At 36.6% G+C, this 26,035-nt stretch overlaps 1 protein-coding gene across 2 annotated transcripts in view; it reads left to right on the forward strand.

The window, feature by feature from the left end:
• The window catches only part of MAP2 (microtubule associated protein 2), a 142,339-nt gene that overhangs the window by 84,976 nt on the left and 31,328 nt on the right, over positions 1-26,035 (forward strand). Inside the window, exons 4-9 of one of the 2 annotated variants that reach the window (XM_063089498.1) lie at positions 3,899-4,012; positions 5,452-5,529; positions 17,185-20,931; positions 21,132-21,338; positions 21,511-21,645; positions 24,529-24,590. In XM_063089498.1, the coding sequence (XP_062945568.1) occupies positions 3,899-4,012; positions 5,452-5,529; positions 17,185-20,931; positions 21,132-21,338; positions 21,511-21,645; positions 24,529-24,590 (4,343 nt within the window). The remainder of the gene's footprint in view (positions 1-3,898; positions 4,013-5,451; positions 5,530-17,184; positions 20,932-21,131; positions 21,339-21,510; positions 21,646-24,528; positions 24,591-26,035) is intronic. The other variant, XM_063089507.1, reaches the window with a different exon arrangement.

Raw genomic sequence — 26,035 nt, forward strand, 5'->3', positions numbered from 1 at the left:
AGAAAAAATTTTTTTTTTTCAGAATTCAGTTTATCTAGTGAGGACTGCTTTGATACTCTTTTCTCAATACTGACCCAATCTCTGTTTCCCAGAATAAGTTTTCAAGACAGACTTCACTTTTTACTCTCAGATGTTTATCTATATTGCTGTGTTCCCTAAATTGTATTTAAATCTTTTATTCTTAGCCTGTTACAGGCTGTGAAATGAATTTGATTTAGAGAAGTTATTTTTAACGTTTTCCTTCCAACTGATTTGCAGGCAGATTCACTTACTAGATTAGATCCAAGTCATTGTTTACTTTGTTTAGCCATAACATGACTTCACAGCCATGTTACAAATTTTTTTTATTACTTGCAGAAACTAATTATCATATTGACACTTCTGATAAAACAATAACAAGTTAATGTTCAAATACTGGTTATAAGGCTCTCCCTGCAGTGTGAAAAATATTGTTAGTTAACTACATTGAAAGCCTGACATTTGCAACAGAGAGAATAGAAATACATATCACACACACACTCCTTAACTAAGATACTTTCTAACATAAACTAAAAAATGTCCACTTCCAAAAATTTTTGATGTTCAAAGAAAGACAACTGAGCCTTTTAAAATATCAGATTACAGTAAGCAGTTTATATTTTCAGCTATAAAGATCAATATTGCCTTTCAATTATGTGTAATGAATAATAATTCCCTAATTTATGTGTAATCTAGATCCATCTTTAATCTTCAAAACAGTTAAGTCCTATTCATAACCTTACACATATGTTTGGAAGAAAAAGCAAAATGAAAATATTGGAATAAAAAGTAGAAAAGGGAATAAAAGGTAGAAAAAAGCAATGAAAAATTAAAATGAAGTCTAAGCTCTCACTTTAAAGAGAAGTTTTCATGTTGCTAGCTGTCCCCAGGGGTAGACAGATTTACCGTGCCTTTTGGAGTACTGTCTAGAAGACAGTCCTGAATTGGGACTTGCTGGCAGGAATCTTGAGCAGATGGTACCCCAGGACGTACACAGCCAGGAGAGTGGGTACGAAGCCAAAAAATGAATAACAAAGACAATATTTACTTCCCACATAGCTTTGTCTTGGAAAAAATTCTTCCTTTGCCATCAACGTAGCCATCAGCATCAATGATATTGGATTAACTATATTATCAGATGGTTATAATAATAATAGCCTAGTTGGGCTGGACCCTTAGTGCATATCATTTGCTTCTTCTTTAAAGTAGAAATATTAAGGTAGAAGACCTAGAAAATGCATGACTAGGGGATCTAAGGGGGATCTAATTTTATTTTGAGTTCTTTGATATGGCAGGCCCATTATATAATTATGTAATTGAGTCCCCTAAACAACCTTTGAGACAGGTACAGTTATTATTTTCATTTTATGAGTGAAGCATTAAAGTGCAACAATTTTGGGTAAATTTCTTAGGATGAAATAACTAGAAAATAACAATGATAGGGTTTTATCCACTTTTCTCTGAATTAAAGTCCATGAGACATCCCCTAATATACACTATAGAAGACAGTAATCCCTTGGTAAATAGAAAGATATGATGGATGGATGGATGGACGGACGGACGGATGGATGGATGGATGGATGGATGGATGGATGGATGGATGGAGACATTTAATAGATATATAGAGAGAATGAATGAAGAAATTATATATATAATCACACACACACCATAACCTTTACATTTTTATTTTTATAGGTCTGATTTTGTGCCTGTCTTCCTAGTCTTCTGGGAAGGCTCATTTTGTTTGTTTGGCACATTTACCGTTAATCTTCCCTGAACTTTAGTCAGACCCTGAGTGAATTTGCTCCTGTCCCAGGAGCTAAACTGTAAGATGGTGCTTACCCCTTAGATCTGCTGATTATGACACTATTGGAAGAAGGCCATCTCTCCTTTGGAGAAGCTACCATCTCTGCAAATGACAGCTCTTGCTTAGAGGAAGATTAGATTGACTAGACCTAGAACAATTCTATCCTCATGTTTTCCTGAATTCACTGTGAAATTTATATTAGAAAATGTGTTCTGTCCTATTTGAAAAGTTATTATTATTATTTTTTGTGTGTGTGACCGGTAAGGGGATCGTAACCCTTGGCTTGGTGTTGCCCGCACCACGTTCAGCCAGTGAGCGCACAGGCCATCCCTATATAGGATCCGAACCTGCGGCCTCGGCGCTCCCAGCGCCACACTCCCCCAAGTGAGCCACGGGTTCAGCCCCTATTTGAAAAGTTTTAACAATATCATTCTTTAAAAAGATTTGTAGATAATATGTCAATTAAGCCAATGTGAACTTGGTTTCTCTAACAGCCTGATTATGCTTAAATAGCATTTCTTAAAATCTGTTGAATTCCTGTAAAGAAGTAATTTACCAGTTCTTCCAAGATTAGGTTAAATTATTTTCTTACAGCTTTTGCTTACAAAAATAAAATTCTTATTTATGAGCTCTTATTCCACTGTAGAACTCAAACACATTTATGAATTAATTTTCTCTGAAACAATGAAATTCAAATTTCCCCTGCTTCCCATCTAAAATAAATATTATTGTTTTGCTGAAACTAAATTATTGCTCACAATCGAAATATGGTACTGGCTGATACAGTGAATTTTATTTAGGTTGGACATATCTATACTGACTGGAGACAAGTAATGATTTCATTCTCCCTTCACTTGTCTCTATTTAGACTTTTAAAAGTTTGTTTATACAGGGCACCATGATATTACTTGGCCTACGCTTGAATGAAAACATCCTTTATGTATTGTTTACCTCTGTTCTCTTTTTATTCACTTTCAACATTTAAGATAATTCTTCATGGTGTCAAAACTGTATTCTAAATACAATCCCAAACAATAAGACTGAAATAGTGTTTCATTGCACAATTATAATTTGTTCACAAATAGATAATTGTTCTTTTTACTGTATTATCTTTCCAATCTAAAAAAATAAATGAATAACTTGCGTAAAGTACTCTCGTACCCTAGCAAATTCATCAATAAGTACACGATAATCTGGGACCCCCATGTCAGAAATACTGTTCTAAAATATATCAAGTAGTTAAAAAATAATAGAGTAAATGAAATAATTTGGGGATTTTAAGGTTAACTTGAAAACGAAAGGTTAATTCCCTGGGAGATGCTAGTTGCTGATAGAATGCAGTACTGACGGCTGGATCAGATGACTGCAGGATTTTCCTTTCCTAGCCTGTGGTTAGGACCTCTGACTACCCCATCTGCCCAGGGGACAGGCTGGGAGCCCATTCAAGGAGGAGCCAGGTGGAACTGGATTTTCTTCCCCTGTTGCTTTAGCACAGTTGGTCTTATAGTACTTTGTTCTCCCAAACAAAACAAGAGGAAAACTTCCTCAACTGTTAAATACTATGGCCACAAACCCAGGCTATGGCAAAGTGCTCAGTAACTTTCCACCAGGAGGGCACAGAACCCACAGTCTTTGATGCTCCCTGGCTTAGAGAGGCATGTAGTGCCTAACTGCAGTAATTCAAGACTTTGTAGTACTGGTGGTTTGATAGATCCAGAAAATCCAGATGGGTTTATTTCCTAGTGTGGTAGATGCTTTTATTGTAAGGAAGGTGAAAAGCTAAATTCTGTACAATGGATATCTAATCTAGAATACATTTTTAATTTCAAAAGCCTACTTCTATTTTTAGTTGATGAAAAATTATTTTCTTAATTTTTTTCTGACTTAATTATATAAAATTAACATATATAGATTTGTGTTTTATCAGCAATTTAAAAAATCATATTGTACTTTTTGGGGGGAAGACAGCAAAAATGAAATTCTAACCCACCGTACTGTTTGGTTACTTTTCCTTTTTGACACCTGTTTTGGATTTCTCATCATTATGTTTTCTTTTGTTACTGCTTATTACAGAGGAGGTGTCTGCAAGGATAGTTCAAGTAGTCACGGCTGAGGCTGTAGCAGTCCTGAAAGGTGAACAAGAGAAAGAAGCTCAGCATAAAGATCAGCCTGCAGCTCTGCCTTTAGGTAATGAGAAGAGCCCCAGGTCTGGGCTGTGCCTACTGCACTCTGATCACTACATAAGGTCTTCACAGTCAAAGGACAGTCCATATCTCATACTTCATCCTTCCTTGTAGCACTCATCAAGCACCTCTACTGAGACGCACTGGGACCCATTTTCACCTTCCTCAAAAGCTTCATTGTGGTATTTGGGTCATCTTTAGGGTGCTAAGCTTACAGTTAGACTTTCCCCTAAGTGGCCCTTCATTTTTCGTTTTCCAGACCACAAGAAAAAGTTGTTATAAAAATAAAGCTAATACATTTTGATTTCATGACCCCGACCCATAAGACAAATGTACTAAAACTTTAGTTGAAGGTGATTGTTGCCCTTTATGGGTATTGGTTAAGGATTATCTATACTGTCTTGTTTGCATTTCCTTGAACTTAGCATGAGCTTTGTTATCATCATCAGCAATTTTGTATCCCATATGAGTTACTGACCTTCACTTGGTTTATTTAAGGGCACCGAGATAGCACTGCCCTCTCCCTCGGTCACAAGTCAAATGCCTTCCAGGGCCAGACAGGCAATGTAACACATGCCTGCCAAGGAAAGCACTCTCAGCCAAAGGTCTGCTGCCCCTACTCAATAGATAGATGGATGGATAGACAGACAAACAGATACATGTATGTACACAAAGAGATACAAGAAAGGTGACTCTCTCTGAAATTTTTTACCTTCACATAAGGTCATAAAGAAGGTAAGTGTCTTGAAGAGGAAGACTTAGAGTTAACTGTGAATGAATTGCATCTTCTAGAGCCTTTCTCTCTGGTCTTTCTTCATGTGTAATGCCAAGGCCAGAAGATTACTCAGCTCTCACTAGTAACTGGTTTCTGTCTGAAGGTTATCTTAGACTGTGAAAGCTTCATTTTTCTTTTCTGTGAATACGTACAGAAGACGGATTTATTAGACTCAGTAGACAAAATGTTGTTTAAAAAATATGTCACCTAAAATAACTACGAATGCACATTTGTTTCCAGATTCTACAGTTAAACAATGAAGAGTTTTAATATATTTTTCACTCAGTCTAGCTGAATCCAAGCTAAAATGCCTGCTTGTGTGTGTTTTCATATGGTAAATTAGGGCCAAAATGAAATACTTTATTACTAAACAAGTAGACACAATTAATGTGATCAGTGATAGAATTTTAGCAGGCATCTCTAATCCATTTTTATGGAAAAGACAAATTGATTTTTTTAAAAAAAATAAATGCTTGTCATACTTTTTAGGTGTTCAAAATATATGAATCAGGTTATGGGCCTAAAAATAAGTTAAACTGCAGCTTGCTATTGAATCTTTCCTTGAATTTCATAGAGAGGCCTTTTTACAGATGGTAGAAATGCCTACACGTCTGCTGGCCTAATCGGATTAATTGCTATATCTCATTTTTCCATTGTTTGATCTTTAGCAGCTGAAGAGACAGCTAATCTGCCTCCTTCTCCACCCCCATCACCAGCCTCAGAACAGACTGTCACAGTGGAGGAAGGTAAGGCCTGCTGGGCTTTTTAGGGTTTGTCTTCTGATAAGGGCAAATAAACTTTAATCCATAAGTATTGGACTTCCGTATTGGTTAGTATGTGACCCAGCTTTGGACCTATTTGTTTTAAACAGTCAAGAAGCAACAAAGATCTTAAATAAATATTTAAGTTCATTTATCTATATAAAATTAGAAGTCAAAGAAAGTGGTAAATAAAAAAGGAAAAATTTTCTTGATAAAGGAAAAGATAATTTTGTGTTTAGGTTGCTAGAATAACTGGAGAACCAGCTTTCTTACAATACAGTGCTTTGACAGAGAAAACACAATCCTATTTTGTAAGTGACTGAACAAAAATAAAAATAAATCTAATTCCCATTATAGTAGGGGTCACATGTATTGATAAAATGAACACTTCCTAATGGAAGTGTCAAGAATTGTCTCTGCTTTACTCACCATTGTACTGCCAAGACCTTCCCCAGGGCCTGACTCATAGCAAACTCCCAATAAATATTAGTGAATAAAAGAAGAAGTTAATGAATGAATCTGATATTGAGAGCGGTGAACTGGAAGCTGAGCTCATGGCTTCTTTCCTGCTGAGAACTGTTATTGTCTGTGAGTATATTTATGCACTCACTCAACACACTCAACATGGAATGCCTTGTCAGCTTTTCATTTCTTTGATAAAACCGAGGGATGCCTTTGAAGAATATTCATTCAGAATCTGAGATGAAAGACATTATTTAAAAGCAAACCATTACTGGTTCTCTGACTTAGATCAGTTAACTTTTGTGTATCCTTTGAGAGTTACAGGAAAAGGCAGAAGAGATCTACAGCTCAATTGTTTCAACATAACTTAGTCTTCATATACTAAAACCAGAATTTTAAAACTATTTCATTTTATTTATTTATTCCCTTATTTTTCCTTTTGTTGTTACTTTAGAGATCATTTTACTGTGTCAAAAACTGCATAACATTTATAACAAAAGTCTTGTCTTTTGATCATTTGTAACTAGGGTCATTTAAAAGATTCTCTGATTTCCTAAATACAAAAATGTAAACTACTGAACTATATATTATTAACTCCAATATAATTTATTTTTGTCATAGATTTATAAACCTGAACTTTTTAAGGTTTTTCTTTATGAAATAGAGACTTTTTAAAAATTTACTGTCTGAAATAATGTTAAACTATATTATTCTAAGGAATTAAAGAAAGTTTGAGGACTATAATCATTGCATAACATCCACTGATAATTAGCTAATTCCCTTAAAAATGTGATTTGATCTTTTAATTTACAGATCTGAAAGATTCTTTTTGGTCTTATATTCATCCATCCATTTGGCACATATTTACTGAGCACCTACAAAGTTCCAAGCACTCTTCATATTCTGGGTACATACTAGTGAGCAAAACAGATATGATCCTTGCTTTTAAAGAGCAGCCCATGTAGTGGAGAATGGAAATCCAATAAATGAGCTTACAAATAACTTCAAATTGGATTAGAACTAAGAAAGAAAAGAACAGGAAACTTTAAGATATAACAGCAAGGGAAATCTTATTTTATGGATGGTGGGGGGATGGGTAAGGAGCTGAGCCCAGAAGCACGAGGAAGTGTTGGAAAAGCAAAGAAGGAAAAAAGGGACACTTGGGGCAGGGGGACCAGGCTGTACAAGGGCACTCAGGTGAGCAAGAAGAAGAAGTGTTCTAGAAACTGAAGGGGGTCCATGGCTAAAGGGTAGTGAGAAAGGAGTGAAGGAGTATGAGAGAAAGCAGCAGCCTGCTGGGGTCCGGAAGCCTTAGAGGACAATTGTCCTTCCTCAGGTCATTGAAAATGTTTCTGAGCTCCTACTTAAAGCCTTTCAAATGTCAGAGAATCCTTTTAACCCATATAATGTTGACAGAGTTGGCTTACTCCAAAAATCTGCTTAAGATCAAGTCATGTCCTGTTTCACTCTATGGGAGTTGGAGCAGAAAGGGAAGGAGTGAGGGACTCCCATCCATCTGGGATTTCACCCAGCTTGCTTTTGGAGGCTAATGTAATGGATATGATGAAAATATAAATAAAATATAAAATCACTTTCACATTTTGGTAGCTTTGGTGTCAGCTTTCCAGAGTAACTGTCTTCTTTCATGTCAGAAGTGCTTTCCCCAAGCTGTTTCAATATATTCAGGGAAAATGTCAGCTTACTTCCTATTGAAAGTAATTCAAAGTTCTTTTCAAACCAAACTTGCATTTTTTAAAAAAAATTTTTCAAAAAAAGCATTAAACTATATGAAGGCCTGATGATCTGCTTTTTAAAGGATAACTATTTTTTAGTTATATAAGAAAAGGCGGGCCGACCCCGTGGCGTACTCGGGAGAGTGCGGCGCTGGGAACGCAGCAGCGCTCCCACTGCAGGTTCGGATCCTATATAAAGATGGCCGGTGCGCTCACTGGCTGAGCGCGGTGCGGCCGGTCGCAAAAAGACAGAAAAAAAAAAAAAAAAAAAAAGGCATGTATTTTATAAACTCTACTTCATTAATTTAAAGACCTGATAATATTCTTACCTTAAATATGTGAAAGATAGATGGTCTAGACAAACTACTGCCTCTTTTTTTTTATTTTAAACCACACTTAAATTATGTACAATGAAGTTTTTTTTTTAAATTTCATTTTGTGAGAAAATAAATTAGTGACAAGTTATAAGACAAGATTGTTCCATTTTTCAGACCAATTAGTTTGCAAAGACCAGCTCAAATTCCATCAGTGTATATTGCTTATAGCAGGTCAGGTGGAAAGGGAGCAGGTGGGTTTCTTTGCCTTGTCTAGCAGATTATTTACTCTCTCTTCTTCTTCCTCAAAGAAACTTTACTCTAAAGGTACAATGACTGCCACAGTCCCATCCTTTTAAAAAAACAGAAAAAAGTTCTTGAACTAAATTGAGTAATTCAGTTGTTTTAAGGGTAAACTTTCTTTTTTAATTATCATTTTTAAAGCTGCTCTTTCCCAAAGGGGAAGCATGAAAGCTCCCACTAAAAATGACATAAGATGTTAATTACTATCATTTATGAATATTCGTTTATTATAATTAATGTAATGATTCCCAGAATATGTGCTTATTTTGGGAAACATTTACAAGGGATTTTGATAGAAAAATTAAACCAGTATCATACTGAGAAAGGAAACGATGGTACAGTAAACCAAAACTGTACTAGTTGATATGTTTTCAAATTTAACTTCCTTTTTCTTTTTGGCCTACCCTTAATAGTTGTCATTTGGACTGAGCTGTTAGAATTTGGAAGCCTAAGGAAGAATGTGGAATCATCTGAAAACAGAACCAGGAATCCTCATGACCTATTAGATTTGCTCCAGAATTCTAGGATGGTGTTTTCCTATGTCACAAATGTAGTGACATAATTGCTTGTCTGAAAGCAGTTTTCCCTCCATCTCATTCTGGGGCAGCAATAACAGCCAACACACTGAAGAGTCCTCAGTCAAAAGCTTGCAGAATGGAAAGGGCTTAGAAATGGTCAAGAACCATGTAAGTGGAGCCAGCTGCCTTCAGCCATAGGCTGTGGGGACAACAGCTGTGTTACCACAACAAGCAAAGATCACTGAGTCATGAGTTCCCTGAGAATGTGGTCTCTCGGAAAAGCAGTTGCTCATTTGTACAAGAAAGGGCTGACACACCAAGGCTGAGTTTTGTGTGGCAAACCTTACATTAACCCGATATAAATTTTCAAGTGCTTTTTAAAAAACAAGTTTGAATGAAAGCAAACTAGGGAAAATTTATTCCTCCATTGAAGGTAAACTTCATTTTTGAAGATTATAATTATGCAAAAGAACTATGTAAAAGCGTAAGGTCCATAAAGTTACCCTGTCCTTTAATATATTACATTATTAAATAAAACAGAATATTTTGTGGCAAAAGCAGTCCCCCAAAGCATGCCTACTTAAAGTAAAAGGATGCCTGCATTCAATCCTGACTTTAAACAGAAAAACTAACTCATACGAAATGAATTTAATTTTTCATAAATCTCTCAACTCCAACTTTGATGTGTCAAATGAAGGGAGAGAACAGAGGTGCTTGACACCTTATCTGAGTACCCTGAAGACACAGATGCTAACATGAGTGGAGTGGAACAGTGAGTTCATCACTTTCAGATATTTCCCATTTAATCCTCCCAGCAACCCACAGAGATAGATGATATTCATTCCCACTTTTTTGACAAGGATGTCAGGGCTTATGTCTGGATAAGTGGCTTATCCAGAATTTATGTCCAAATCAAATCCTGTAGCCACAGTGGCATTACATCTCTAAATCTGTCTCCTCTCAAGGTTCTTACTGTGAGACTGTGGAAGTAAATTATCTTCAAATGAAAGTTCTTTTTTTTTTTCCTATACTAATTTCCTTTTTTTAAAAACCATTCCCAAATAAACATTTCATTTATTTATAATATCTTTTAATAATTATTATGTATCCCACCTCCATTGAGTGTGATCCAAAAGCACCCACTATACACAACTCCATCACAAATGAGGATCTAATAAGTCTTCTATCATTATCGTTGGAACCAAGTGGACTTAGTCCAAACCAAGTTTGGACTTAGCTGGCTATGATCCTCTCTAAGTCTAGCTTCCCTGGCATATCTCTGGAGCTTGTAACATAAGTGGACTTTAGGCTCACAGGCCCTAAATGGAGACTTGGAGTACATACAGCTCATAGGACCAAGAGAGGACTGGACTTTGCCAGACACTCTTTTTGAAGTTGCCTTGGCTCAGGGCCAAACAAATACCACAGAGAAGCTACTTTTCCAAGGGAGCCCTTAAAGTTTTTATTGTTGTTTTTGTTTTTCTCTGATTAGTGTGTAAGTTTTCAGAAGAGAAGATACCGTTTCTTTTGAAATGTTATAGATCTGAAGCAAGAGTCTGGGTTGTTTTCACATTTTGGTACTTTGAAAAAGAGCAGTGACAATAAGAGGAGGCCAAAATCTTCAAAAGGTTAAAACATCCAGTGAGTGTTACCTTTAAACTACTAGCTCTCAGCTTTAAATTCTTTAGTTTGTACTGCAGTCTGCTCTACTTCCCAGAAAATAAATGTTGAAAAGCAGAGAGACAAATATCCCATTTTCACTTATTGACTGTCCATGCAATCTGTAGAACATATTGGAAGTTTTAGGAGTAACTTGCATATGTGGGGAGTTTACAGCTCCAGAGAGTCACTAGGGAAAATATGAGTGGCTAGGATATGTGACAAGCCCAGGGCTATGGTACATTCAGTGTTGTAGGCCAGATCTTGGGCAATTATCTGCTCAGCTGAGGAATCGTACTGAGTTGAACTAAGAATATCAAACATTACTTTAGGCTTCTGCTATCCCATGATATAATAAGCATCATGGCTGAGAAAGTTCTGAGCGTACACCCAGAAACAACTTCCATAGAATAATCAGTAAATAATGTGCTCAAAAGATTAAAAAGTATTCTCTCTTACTAAAATAACTAAATGTTATTTTAGTATCCTTAGGATTTCACACTTATTTCTGGTGTCAGCACTTGGTTGCTGAAAATAAGGGACTGTTCTAAAAATACAGTGCATTTTCAAATTAATGCTATAATTCTGTCCGCTCAAATTCTGATAGAAATTAAAGCTACACAGATAGATATTATAGGCTTTGTTCTTATTATTTAGAGTTATGAAATTTTAAAGTTATTTCTCAATATAATTAAGTAAATAGTTTTGAGCAAATTTAGTAACCTGCCACATAGGTTTGAGATGTAATGTCCACACCACATCACAAGCCAAGCAGTATTCATTTTCATAGTCCTTAAAGCTCATTAAGTTATATAAGAATCCAGATGCTAAGCAGACTGATCTACTGTTATGTATTTAAGAAATATATTTAAATAATGCAGATTTTCAAGCCAAGACATAGGAAAGGATAGAAAGGAAAGCAGTTCCTTTCAATAAGAAATATGCAATAAGAGGTTTGAAACATAAAAACAGCCAAGAGCCAGTGGTACAAATGAAACTGTATGGAATAAAGACTTGAATCTGAAGCCATCTTTGAAGAAATTCTCAGCTAATTGTATCTCTATTAAGCTTTCATAGGAGAGGCAAAATATAAGAAAACAACTTTATAATATTAGGGACTTTCTTAAACAGTATACTTCCACAGTCATGCAGGTGAGAACCAGTGTTTAAAATGATGTTCCTGGATACTACGTTAGCTTTAGCGTCAAAAGAAAGAGCTAGGCTGATTGTTCTTCCTTTTCAAGGCAGAAAAGAGGAATGATGCATTGTAGATTTTTCTTAACAGGATTGAAATTAAAAATTACTTTCTGCTTAAAGTCATTAGCTAAAAATTAAATTAACCAAAACCCTATTTGTGTATCTAGATAACTAAGATTGTGTTTCAAACAGGACTATTTTTCCCCCTAATCATACAGACATCCATTTCTAACAACTTTCCTCTTTTCTAACTTATAAATATATAGATGTAAGCGTGAGAAGAATTCATCTTCCTGAAAGAATTTCTTCCAAAGAATGCATTTGCCTTGCAATTCTTTGTTTCTATTCCAATGTTTCCTTGGTTATTCTGACTTGTTTGAGAGGACTATATAGATAATTTCTGTTTTGCCACAGAGTTCGATGCTTTTGATTCACTTAGATCAATGGCAGAATTGCTGAAGGAATAGTTGAAATCCAGCAGCTACTGAAGCATGAAGTATTCACTGTCCCTCATCCGCCATCAGCTTGTTCTTGCTAATTCCCCTCCATCCTGCTGTGCTGCTTCTGTGACCCCCTGTGTCCTTGTGTAGGTGTCCTTGTCTGTCTGATCTTGTGTTTGTCTTGTCCAGTTCTCCCTGCAGTTTCTTCCTGTGTGTCTGTTTGTAGATGAAGGGGCTGAGGATCAAGTGGGTCCTCTACACAGGTTCCCAAGCCACGAACCTGCCACCAGCGGGGAGAGGCGTAGACTCCTAGCCCCGTCCATCTCGGTGTCTGTGCCTGATGATGACCCTTACAATTCTGATGAGGAGTACTATGAGCATCCTTTGTTCAGCTCAGAGTGGACTACCTCTAGCGTGCCCCTCAGTGTCCCAGCGCAGAGTTCAGAGGCCCACTTAGGCCAGGAGACAGGTGAACCAAGCATGGTCCCCTTTTGCTCCTCCTCCCCAGCCTGCAGCTTTGACACGTACTTCATGTTAAGGGGGCCTTCATATGGGGGTGGGATGGGAGGAGCCTGTTTTTTCCACATGAAAGTGAAGCCCTACATAAATCCATCCAAATGCCTCAACAGTTTATATCTTAAAAAGACTTCCTTGAGGCATGTGAGCACTTCCTTTTTCTATAAATCATCATTTCCAAGAAGGAAGGAAAGAAAACAAAATAATAAGTTTGATTGAAGGATGACTCTTTTCTGTTCCCCACCAACAGATGAGTCAAGGAAGAACATATTCTTACCCAAATCAAAGAAGATGACTCTGAATATCATTTTTTTTCCTCCTTGCATACAGAATATTACTAGGACCAGCCTTCAATAGAATTAGATTTCTTTTAAGTGCTACGTTAATATGATAGCTCTTTAAAAGAGAAAGACTGAAGAATCTGTTTAAAGCAGAATAAATATGATGGAATGAATTTATTTCCCCATATCATTTAATCATCTACAAAAACTTCGAAGGCTTTCCCAGCTGACTAAATCTTGGCTTATATCAGTAGAGCCTGGATAAAATGAGGGAAATGATTCACAGCCTTCCTCATTCCAGCCTTATAAAGCTGGGAGACCCTAATGTGTAATTGGCTATGGTGAGGATAAAATAAGTGGGCAATGGGTATAATTTGTCTCATCCTAACTAGGCAGTTTTGTAAAGAAAATTATGGCTAAAAATATTTTTGCTTAGGTGAAGAGGTTATTTTCAAATATAGAAAAGTAATTTGCTTGGCTGAAGAGTTTATTTACATATGGGACAATATTTAATTTAAGGGCAGATTGGTCCAAGGCAATGAGGAATAAGTTCACAGCTCACCAACTATGTTCACAATAATTAGCTACTTCAGGGCCCTTTTGAAAGCACAGAGCATCAGTGGTGCAGACACTGATAAAGAAGTATAACCTGTATTAAGGGAAACTAAGTTCTAATAGTGTGAACTTGAAACAAGAAAAAATATGTGAATTTTCGAATCAAAATCTGTGGCATTATAAAAATTTTCTTAAAATAAGTTAGATTCAGAATTTTAAAATGTTACTTACATAATTAAATTACAAAGATGAAAGTGTGTTAAGTGCTAAATGTAAGAAGATAGATGAAATAGTTCTCGCTCTCATTTTCCTCCTCACGAGGGTGATAATATTTCTCAAAAAAAAAATTCTTTATCTTTCTATCTGTAGTCTTTCCCACAGATCTGTTTAAACAATGTATAATTGTTTCATATGAATTTCATAAGAATCTTTCATTTGCAGAAGTATAACACAAGTTTTATTTTTCCCTCTAATTTCTTGTGATAAGATAGGATTTATGCATTTTTATTGGCATTTGAAGTATAAATGAGAAACAAATGAACACAATAATTCATGACCTTTATAAGTTTTTTTTTTTTTTACATTTTAAATGTTAACATTGTTTCATGTGATATACATCTTTTGGAAGGATATTTAGCAGTTTATTTGCCACTCAATTATCTTCCCTTGGTGATTTTGTTTTGAATTGCAGAAATAAGACTTTATTGCTAATATGCACATTTTCTATATTAGTGTCAAACAGAACTGTTTATGAACTACATTACTGACATGTCAGAGGGTTAAACAATATGATGACAATTGTGTTCCACAGGCAGGCTTTTGTAAATAGTAAGATTTAAATTTGACCTTGACTTTGTTTTCCTGGGTTTTTTTTTTTTTTTTTTTTTTTTGGCTGGGGGTAGTGATAGGCTGGTAACAGGATCCAAACCCTTGAAACCTCGTTTTTCAAAATATTTTACTTCTCGAAAATCTTCATTTTCTCTGACATCATATAATACATTGAAGAAAACATAAATTGACTAAGGTAGTCTTTTACCTTGGAAATACTAACTAAATTATATTTTAAGTAGTTTTGATGGACTTTGTGATAATGCTGTTAAGATAGTTGGTTGGATATTATTTTGAAGCAAGGCTTTTTTTATTCCCAAGAATTTCTTGAGCGAAATGTGCATGATTTAAATAAAGCAATTAAGAAATCATATGTAGGGGCTTCCTGCATTGGAGAAAACAGCACATGTCTAACAAATTTAAAGGTTTTTTTTTTTCAGTACATCAATACATCTATCTTTTCACAACCATCTGTTAACCAGCAGCTCTGTCTCTAATTTCCAGCAAGCTTTTCACATGCGTGCAACTTACTGCCATTTCTACTAAGGGTAATAGATAAATAAAACCCTTTCAGCTCTCAAATTTTAAAATAAACAGCTTTTTAATGAAACTTTAAAAGGCATCACTATCAGCAGATTATACATCATGATTTTCCAACCAGTACATAATATATCTTTCATTAGAATATTAATTTGCTCATCCAAATGGTAAAAGAACAAACACCCGATGTCCTCGTGAGGTCATTCTAATGGAGCTGAAAGTGTTCCCTAACTAATATTTCTGTTGTTTCGTGTATTGTTCTGTGGTCATGATGTCAACATCTTTTTCATCCCTAAGAAGAAGAAACGCTAGAGGGTCCGATGGCTGAGGAAGAGAAACCTGCCGCTCTTCCTGGGAAAGAGCCTGGGGCTGCTAAGTCCTCAGAGCAACCCAGGGACCTCAGTGAGGGCCAAGTGGAGTCTAGTGCCCAGGCTCAAATAGTTCCCGAAGAGAGTGGCCCAGCAGGGGCCTCGCATGAGAAAAGTGTAAAAGAGGTCACGGAGGTGTCTCCAGAAGTAAAAACCCCTTCCTGTGCCAGGGAAGGTGTGTCTTTCTCAGGATTTGCATGTGTTATGTTGCAAATGACCTCTCCAGCAGCTTACCAACCTGTTGCCTTTCCAACGCTATTTCATTTCTGGGTCTTCTCGTGATCACAAGACCACTGTTTTAGGCTTAACGAGCAGAGTGTGGCTTGCGCAGGTGTGTGGCAGCTTGGTTTTCCATTGCTGCAGCTGATTCCTGATTTTCCTTTGCCATGATACAATACGCTTTGCAGCCAGGCTGAGGATGCTATGTGAGCTTTTTTTCTTTCTTTCTTTTTTTTTTTTTTTTACCCGCCCCCTCATCTCAAATGTTTGCCAGTCACATTGCTGATACATGTATATTTTTGTTTTTATTTTTGGGACAGGAATTCATATGCTTTTCTTTCAAATCGTAGAGTTGGATTTTGGCACATATAGGCTTAAACGGTAGAATGGTTTTCGTATGCACCCGCAGTGTGCTGTGTTTTTTATGCTTCAATGAATACTGGTTTGGTTTCCTTAAGAGCTCCTGCTGATGCTTCTCATGTCCTATTCTCCCCATAGCAGCCAAGCCCTTTGATCATGCCCATATCTCTTGAGTTTTCATTCATCTAACCTTCATTTGAAGTTCATAAAGTATTTTTTTTTCTATTGTTACAACAGGACACACAAGTATATAAGGTAATGATGATCCGTACACTTGGTCTTCTAGAGATGGTTGAATTTTATTATTTTCCCCCGAATCTTTCTAGATAACTCCATTTCGCTCTGATGATCTCAGTGAAATACTTTTGACCTTAAAAAAAAAACACAAGTGAGACTCTAAAGCCTTTTGGATTAGTGTAGAAATAAAAATAAAAGTGTGCAATTTAATTTATGTGAAGCATCTCTAAAGCCATTACTGGTTAATGCTTCCAGCAGTTGGTCATGTTCCAGGGAATGAGGTCATGACCAAGGTGTTTTAAAGCTGACTCTTTTGAAAGTTTTTTTACTCAAATGACTCCCAGTATTAATAGTATAATTCACAGTTTCTTACATCTATCATACAGACTAAGAAATAATTGAAATTAAGAGTTTTGAATGTGCAGTAGAAATTGCCATTCTTAGGTCATATTATAGAAAAATGACAGCAGATATTTATTTATATTACTGATATTAATCTCAGATGCTTTCTAAAACTTTATGCCTGTAACCTTTCAGTGCCTAAAAAGTTGGTCTTGGCCTTCGTTGATCAAGTTAACTGAAAATATTAACAAATATCATTATGAATTGGCCTTCTGCTCATGGCCTGCCAATTTATCTTTAAATGAAAAATAATAAAATAAAAAACAATGAAAACGTTCAGTAGAAATCAATCCTTATCCATGTTTAGTCCTTACCATGTTCTTTTGTACCCTAGCATTAGCTACTTATTCAATATTCATTAACTTATAACTTTAATCTATAGAAGGCACATGAATTTTTTTCTATAATATGCATCACATACGAAATATGTAACAAACAAAAAAAGGACAAAGGAGTATTCAGATTTATATTCTTCTTACAGTTCCTGTCCATATTAATTTACAACGGAAGTTCATTTCAGTAATAGTATACATATATCTCAGTCCTGACAATTTTCATATTGACTTTTAAATGGATAGCATGCTTGCATGTTCCATTGTTTGTTTTTTCCACCCTACCATTCATTTATCATTTCAAAATATAATTTTAAGCTTACTGCCTTATAGCACTTACCTATTACTTGTTTAAAAATCAACCCGATTACTTCAGATTTACTTGCAGCCTCGAAGATGGAGTTCCAGGATCAGCAGCAATTGACTCCCTCTGCAGCTGAACATTTAGACAAGAAGGAAAAGGAGTCAGAGAAGCAAAGTAAGCCTGGTGAAGACCTTAAAAATGCTGCCTTATTTTCTCAGCCAGAGATGACTAAAACTTACCCTGATAAAAAGGACATGCAAGGCACAGAAGAAGAAAAAGCACCTCCTGCTCTGTTTGGGCACACTCTTGGAGCTAGCCTAGAAGACATGAAACAGAAGACAGAACCAAGCCTAGTAGTACCTGGCATTGACCTCCCTACAGAGCCTTCAGCTCCAAAAGAACAAAAGGACTGGTTCATTGAAATGCCAATGGAAGCAAAAAAGGATGAATGGGGCTTAGTTGCTCCAATATCTCCTGGCCCCCTGACACCCATGAGGGAAATAGATGTTCTTGAGGATATCCCAAAATGGGAAGGGAAACAATTTGATTCTCCCATGCCAAGTCCCTTTCAAGGTGGAACCTTCACTCTTCCCTTAGATGTCATGAAGAATGAAATAGTTACAGAAGCATTGCCCTTTGCCCCTGCACTCTTACAGCCAGATGACAAAAAATTTCTTCAGGAAACCAGTGGCCCAGCTACTGCCAAAGACTTTTCTAAAGTTGAAGAGCTCCATAAGGATAAACCTGACAAAATGGCAGAAGCACCAGTTTCAGAGGCAATTACCTTATCCAAAGATGCTCATGTTCCAGTTGCAGAAGAATGTGTCATGGAGAAGGTTTTAGGTGATGAAAAAGGGACCATAAATCAAGAGAGTGTGCAGAAAAAAGAGACTTCCTCCCCCAGTGGACAGGAACCTACAATTGCTGAAAAGGAACCTCAGCTAAAATCTGAAGAAAAAACAACTATTTCTGATAAAGAAGCTCTTCCAGAAGAGAGTAAACCCCCCAAAGTGACAGATGAAGAAACAGGCATAATTCAGACATCCACAGAGCACACCTTTTCAGAAGAAGAACAGAAAGGCCAAGAGCCTACCACAGATATATTAAAACAAGACTCATTCCCTGTAAGTTTGGAGCAAGCAATTACAGATTCACATGTGACCTCTGAGACACTGGAGAAAGTCATGCCCAAACCAGCTGCACTAAGTGAAAAGATTGCAGCCCAGGAGCTTTTTGAAGAGAAACTTGCTGACAAAGATAATAAGGTTGAAGGAATGGGAGCTGCACCATTCCCCGAGCCTGACATGCTGTTTTATGAAGATAAGTCAGGCATGTCCAAATACTTTGAGACATCTGCCTTGAAAGAAGAAGTAACAAAAGGCATTCAGCCAGGCAGTGATTACTATGAACTGAGTGACACAAGAGAAAGTGCCCATGAGTGTACTGATACTATGTCTCTCATGCATAAAAATGGTGACAAGGGATTTCAAGCAGGAAAAGAAACCCAGCCCAGTGCTCCGGCACAAGAAGCAGGGTATAGCACGCTTGCACAGAGTCATCCGTCTGATCTATCTGAAGAACCCAGTTCTCCTCAAGAAAGAATGTTCACTATTGATCCAAAAGTTTATGGGGAGAAAAGAGATCTGCACAGTAAGAATAAAGATGATTTAACACTTAGCAGGAGTTTAGGACTGGGTGGTAGGTCTGCCATAGAACAAAGAAGCATGTCAATCAACTTGCCCATGTCTTGCCTGGATTCCATAGCCCTAGGATTTAACTTTGGTCGGGGGCATGATCTTTCTCCTCTGGCTTCTGATATTCTAACCAACACTAGTGGAAGCATGGATGAAGGGGATGACTACCTTCCAGCCACCACACCTGCCCTTGAGAAAGCCCCTTGCTTCCCAGTAGAAAGCAAAGAGGAAGAACAGATAGAGAAAGAAAAAGCTTCTGGAGAGGAAAATACTCAAGTCGAGACATCATGTGAGTCACCTTTCTTAGCCAAAGATTATTACAAAAATGGTACCGTCATGGCTCCTGACCTGCCTGAGATGCTGGATCTAGCAGGCACAAGGTCAAGATTAGCTTCTGTGAGTGCAGATGCTGAAGTTGCCAGGAGGAAATCAGTCCCATCAGAGACTGTTGTTGAGGAGAGTAGTCCTGGCTTGCCCCCCGTAAGTGATGAAAACCATGTCATTGTAAAAACAGATAGTCAGCTTGAAGACCTGGGCTATTGTGTGTTCAATAAATACACAGTCCCACTCCCATCACCTGTTCAAGACAGTGAGAACTTATCAGGGGAGAGTGGTTCCTTTTATGAAGGCACTGAGGATAAAATTCGAAGGGATTTGGCCACAGACCTTTCACTGATTGAAGTAAAACTGGCAGCTGCTGGAAAAATCAAAGATGAGTTCAGTGCTGAGAAAGAAACATCCCTACATATCTCTGGTGATAAATCAGGACTGGGTAGGGAGTTTGACCAGGAAAGGAAAGCTAATGATAAGCTAGATACTGTTCTAGAAAAGAGTGAAGAACATGCTGATTCAAAAGAACATGCCAAGGAAACAGAAGAGCCTGGTGATAAAGTTGAAACATTTGGATTAGGAGTAACCTATAAACAAGCTTCAGACAAAGAACTGACAGTATCAAAAGATGCATCATCTGAGAAAGCAGACAAAGGTCTTAGTTCAGTGCCAGAGGTAGCTGAGTTAGAGCCATCCAAAAAAGCTGAACAAGGACTGGATTTTGCTGCAAAGAAAGCTGACCAGGGTCAATTAGATATTAAAATCAGTGACTTTGGACAGATGGCTGCAGGGCTAAACATAGGTGTAGAAAAGACAACAGAGCTTAAACTCGAGACCACACAGGAATTGACCCCCTCAGCCAAAGCATCTCAAGAGGCAGATGCATTTATGGGTGTTGAGACTGGCCACATGAAAGAAGGCACCAAAGTTAATGAGACAGAAGTCAAAGAGAAGGTGGCCAAGCCCGACTTGGTGCACCAGGAGGCTGTAGACAAGGAGGAGTCCTATGAGTCTAGTGGTGAGCACGAAAGTCTCACCATGGAGTCCTTGAAGCCTGATGAGGGCAAGAAGGAAACATCTCCAGAATCATCTCTAATTCAAGATGAGATTGCCATCAAACTGTCAGTGGAAATACCTTGCCCACCTGCTGTTTCAGAGGCTGAGTTAGCCACCGATGAGACAGCTGATGTCCAGATGGAATTTATTCAGCCACCAAAAGAAGAAAGCAAAGAGACCCCAGATATATCTATCACACCCTCTGACGTTACAGAGCCGTTGCTTGAAGCGATCGTGTCTGAACCAGTGGAGGCTCAGGGTGAAGAAGACGAGATAGAAGCCCAGGGAGAATATGATAAACTGCTCTTCCGCTCAGACACCCTTCAGATCACCGACCTGGGTGTTCCAGGTGTCAGGGAGGAATTTGTGGAGACCTGTCCAGGTGAACACAAAGGAGTGATCGAATCCGTTGTGACCATTGAAGATGATTTCATCACTGTTGTGCAAACCACAACTGATGAAGGAGAGTCAGGGTCCCACAGTGTGCGTTTTGCAGCCCTGGAGCAGCCTGAGGTGGAAAGGAGACCATCCCCTCATGACGAAGAAGAGCTCGAAGTGGAAGTGGCAGCTGAAGCCCAGGCAGAACCCAAGGAAGGCTCCCCAGAAGCTCCAGCTTCCCCTGAGAGAGAAGAGGTCGTACTCTCAGAATACAAGACAGAAACCTATGATGAGTACAAAGACGAGACCACCATTGATGACTCCATCATGGATGCTGACAGCCTCTGGGTGGACACTCAAGGTGTGCATTATTTTTATTTTTTTAACTTTCTACTTCCAAATCAAACCCAATAAGCTAATGGACTTTTTTTTTCACTTTAAACATTTTTTAAATGTCCCTTTCTCTCTTTATTTGCATTTTGTTAATTATACGAAGGATTTTGTACCTTTGTTACTAATGATTTCGTTGTTGTTGTTGTCATGGTTTGCTTTGATCCGCAGATGATGATAGGAGCATCATGACAGAACAGTTAGAAACTATTCCTAAAGAGGAGAAAGCTGAAAAGGAAGCTCGGAGATCATCTCTTGAGAAACATAGAAAAGAAAAGCCTTTTAAAACCGGGAGAGGCAGAATTTCCACTCCTGAAAGAAAAATAGCTAAAAAGGAACCTAGCACAGTCTCCAGAGATGAAGTGAGAAGGAAAAAAGGTTCATTTAACAATCACTTCTTTAAAACCGTTTTTGAAGTAACTCATTATTACTCTTTTGTAGAAGAAAGTGCCTAACAGTGGTAACTAATTACTTATGAAATTTCGTTCGGTTTTGCTGCAAGTGTGTATTTTTTCCTGATGGTATGCTTTTTGTGTTTTCTTATTCATAGCAGTTTATAAGAAGGCTGAACTTGCTAAAAAAACAGAAGTTCAGGCCCACTCTCCCTCCAGGAAATTCATTTTAAAACCTGCTATCAAATATACTAGACCAACTCATCTCTCCTGTGTTAAGCGGAAAACGACAGGTGACTGTTCAATTCTGCAATGTGACTGGCAAACATAGACATGTTTTTTTAGTCTTTTGTTTGTTTGTTTTTTTATCTCATTACAGTAGCAGCTCCTTCATTTTGTTTTTCTTCCCAGAATCTCAGCAGTTATGAACAATTTTGCTATTAAGTGTCTTGTATCATTATTCTTTTTTTTTTCCCTCCCTGCAGAAGAGGTCATGACCATCTGTTTCTTTGTCATGCTCAGACATAAGAGTGCGTGATTGTATCTTGGCATTGTGCCCTAGTGTCACGTTCTGGGGATTCCTGTTTTCATTCTGTGTGTTTGGTTAGACGGTGGCGATGAATTTAACTGTGGTATGCATTCTCATTATTTTGCTTATTTATCTTCCTCATGCTTAAACCCATATATGTCTATTTTCTACGTTGTTACTGCCAAATCTGTTACTGATGTTGATGAATTTACTGAAAACCATGAAGAATGCATAGTGATTTAGGGATTAAAAATGAAAAGCAAACCTGGGGTAAAACTGTGGTTTGCAAAATTGCTTTATATGGGGGGGAAAAAGAGGGAAAATGAAATTTTCTGGTATTCCCTTCAGATTTTATTCCTCATATGCAAAATTAGCAAGGTTTTCAATCTACAGTACTGACATTTTGTCACCAGGATTTTCTTAAATGTGTTGGATCCCAAACTAATTTTTTTTTTTTATAATTCAGTATTCAAAATTCTAAGATAAAACCCTATCCCCTTTAGTAAGAACTTAAGTTAGAAATCAACTTAAGTTTAAATTTCTCTGTCTTCTCCAAATATACACATTTTTTACTAAGTTTAAAAAAGTGGATGAATGAAAAAATGGATTATGTTAGAAATCAATAAAGCCCCATACAAATATCTGTAATGCAAACTTTATTTCAAAATTTCCATGCAAGTTATGTATTTTATACGTATAATTATACTATGATCATCTTATTAACTTATAATATATTTTATTTTAGCACTTATTGTGTCATGCTTGTAGTCAACAAAATATCAGATTGCTAAATCAGAAAGGAATATTTTCCTTTCCATTATTCATAATAAATAGCTCTGTATAAATCTTTGGATGCTTTTAAAGGTTAAGAGCAGGATTAGCCTTTGTGAGAAAAAGAAAATCAAGTTAATTGGTGGCTTTATGATGGCACTAAAAATTCCAAGTATTTTGTATTTGTGTTCTTCTTATAGGAATAATATTATGTGCTTTCCTTCAAGAACAAGTATCTAAGACAAGATTTGAAATTGGAAGGCTTACACATACACAAACCTTAATAAGGGTTCAGGATGAGGAAAGCCTCTATGTTAAGAACTAGGAAAAACACATCTCTAAATCTTGTATCCTATCTTACTTAGTTCATTTTCTCAGAATTTTAGCTTCATTAAACTTGGAGTTTTTCTACATAGACAAATGCTTGGGCAAGCAGGATCTCTTAATTTGGGTTATAAACATACTATATCCTACCTGAAAGGATGAAAGATGTCATCAGAATTGTGGACTTTCAGTGGAAATGTGAAATGGTTTAGTAAAGTATATACATGTTGTTGGTATTCAGTTTACCACACTGAAAGTAAATTACCTTTTTTGTTCACTCTTAAAAGGAGATTTAAGATCTCTGTGGACTAATTAGGACCTTCCCTTTTTCTAGCCAAATATTAAGATGGTCTTCCAGAAAGCATATATCAAACATAGGTGTCACTGATTTGAAGTAAACTATATAGTCACAGGAATTTGAGAAATGTTACAGAAGCAGTACGAAGGCATCATTTTCACTGCTTATTTAAAAAATCAGTTCTAGAATCTGTGAATAATCTTATTAGCCAGCCCTACATAGCATAAAGCATGCTGTAGACAGTTACCGTTTTTGAGTTGGAGTTGCACATGGCATGAGAAACCTTTTTGGAACTCGTTTGGAGGGCTTATAAGGATATGTATTTTTTTTCCTGAGGGTTTCTCTTTTATGAAAGAAAATTAAGGTGGAAGTAAACACACAGCTTGCGTATTTTATTGTCTAAGCTCAATTTTCAAATATGGATGGTTTTCCCAAACACAAAGGATTGTTTTAAATCATGAGTGATATTTAAGTCAAGTCAGGTAAGTCCTCAACAGAAAATATGCTAGTGGTAATAGAGTATAAAATTGAAACCAGAAGTATAAAACAGCAGCAAGAGAAACAACAGTAACAGATGTGGTAATAATTTCATACAGGAAGTGCATGTGTAGAACATGTTCTGTATTTACTGAACTTAAAATTCCTTTCGTATTTTCTGTCCTTGATAAGCTATTTTTCTTCTCTTCTCATGTGATGCATTTTTACATCAAACAGGTGTGTCACTCATATCATGAAATGAAGGGGTACGTAGTAGGGAAAGGGGTTGGCTGGTCATGATAGTTGGAAATGTAAAATGCAGAAAAATGCATAGACTTCCAGAACAAGAATAGGGTTTGGAAATCTCTGTGAACACTCTTCTGTATCCTGCCAACCCTACACCCCATTCAGCTCCCTTTTTCTTAAATTCTGCAGCGTCTCCATTGCTATTCTGTAACTTCCATTCTAAAGGATCTATACTCATGTAGCAGTGATTCAAAGGTATGCTGGTGATCGATAGGAAATTATCTGGTGTGCTTACCTGTGCTTTGGTTGACACCGGGTTATATTAATCAGCACACACTGTAGTTGGAGCCACATGCTATGTTACTGTTACTCAGGTTTCTTCAGTTACTGAATTTGAGTCTCCAAGTAAGCCAAAGTTTGCTTTGCATTAGCCTGTTGACACAACTGAATATCTAAAAGGTATTGAAAAATGCATTTATGTGGATTTTAGCCACTAAGTTTGGGGTTGTTTGTGTCTTTTCTTTTCAACAGCAGCAAGTGGTGAATCAACTCAGGCTCCCAGTGTATTTAAACAGGCAAAGGACAAAATCTCTGTGAGTAAAATAAGTTTTTCCTTGTTCTTCATTTGAAGTTCCTTTTGGTATTAGTTGCCACATCGTAATAACATTAGATATTATATAGAGTTTAGATATTTACTTTTAAATGCCATTTTTAATCATCCACTCAGAATGATTCTCGGTGGCATCCGGGTATAGATTAGCATCTTCTGGAACAACATGTGATGGTAGTTGGTGAGGACATAACTAGGCTGCCTCTTTATTATTTATTTATTTTTAAAATTTATTTATTTATTATTATTATGATTTTTTACATTCTAAGGTGTTGTTGCAGAGCAATTGGAGGGTGAAGGAGAGGGGGGACGGGGTGAGGGGAAGGGGAAAGGGAATAGGGTGGGAGGAAGGGGAAGGAGGGGGGCATGGTTGGGCTGTCTCTTTATTAGTAAGAGAAAAATGTGTAAAGCAGCCCAATGATCTGGCAAAAATGGGGAAGCCCAACTTATTTACTTTTCACAGAACCAATGTAAACCATTATAGTCAACATTAGCTATATTTCATAATACATTTTCATTGTTTTTATTAAAAAATAGGAAGATATCCAAATGAAACATGCAAATGAGCAAAAAGAAGTAAAAATCAATTATGATCTCCTTATCTAAGGATAACAACAGTTACCATTTTGGTGTAAAATCTTTATTTTTCTCTACACATCTATAGGTTTAATAACAAAAATAGAAACACCGTGTATCAATTTTTAAACAGTAAACATTTCCATATCATTAAACATTCTTGTAATCATTTTAGTGACTACATAAAATTGCATTTTATTTATTTACAATGATAAACTTATTCATTTCCTTTTATTTGGCATTGAAACTACTTTTGCTGTTGTTATTTTAAAAATATTACTGTACAGATCTTTTTGACTAAGTTCATGAATGTATCCATATGCATTTTCTTAGGATAATTTTCTACTACTACAATTATTGTTTCAAGAAGAATGTCCATATTTAATGTTTTTGCTACATATTACCAAATCACCCTGCCAAAAGGTTCTATCCACTTACACATCCTGCAGCTGTATACGAGCATGAATGTCTGTATTCATGCTTATTACTAGATATTTATTTTTCTATATTTGCCAAATTATAGAGATGGAAATGTATTATTGTTTTAATTTGGTTGTATTAATGTTGTTTAACTTCTTCATATGTTTATAAATCTTTTCTATTCTTTTGTGAATTTTATTATTTTATATTATTAACCATATTTTAAAGACCAAAGCCAACATCAAGTATTTTTACTCCTTTATGATAGAAAAAAAAATTAAGACTGCTTACAAAATCCTAAAATTGCAACAAATAATTTGAATGTTGTTAATTAGTAGCTTATCACGATGTTCTGATTGTCAGCAATCACATATGATACATAAATTATAGTTCTTAGTTTAGCATTCTAAAAACTGATCAGATTTCAGACTT

This window comes from Cynocephalus volans, chromosome 1, assembly GCF_027409185.1.
Source record: "Cynocephalus volans isolate mCynVol1 chromosome 1, mCynVol1.pri, whole genome shotgun sequence".
NCBI lineage: Eukaryota > Metazoa > Chordata > Mammalia > Dermoptera > Cynocephalidae > Cynocephalus > Cynocephalus volans.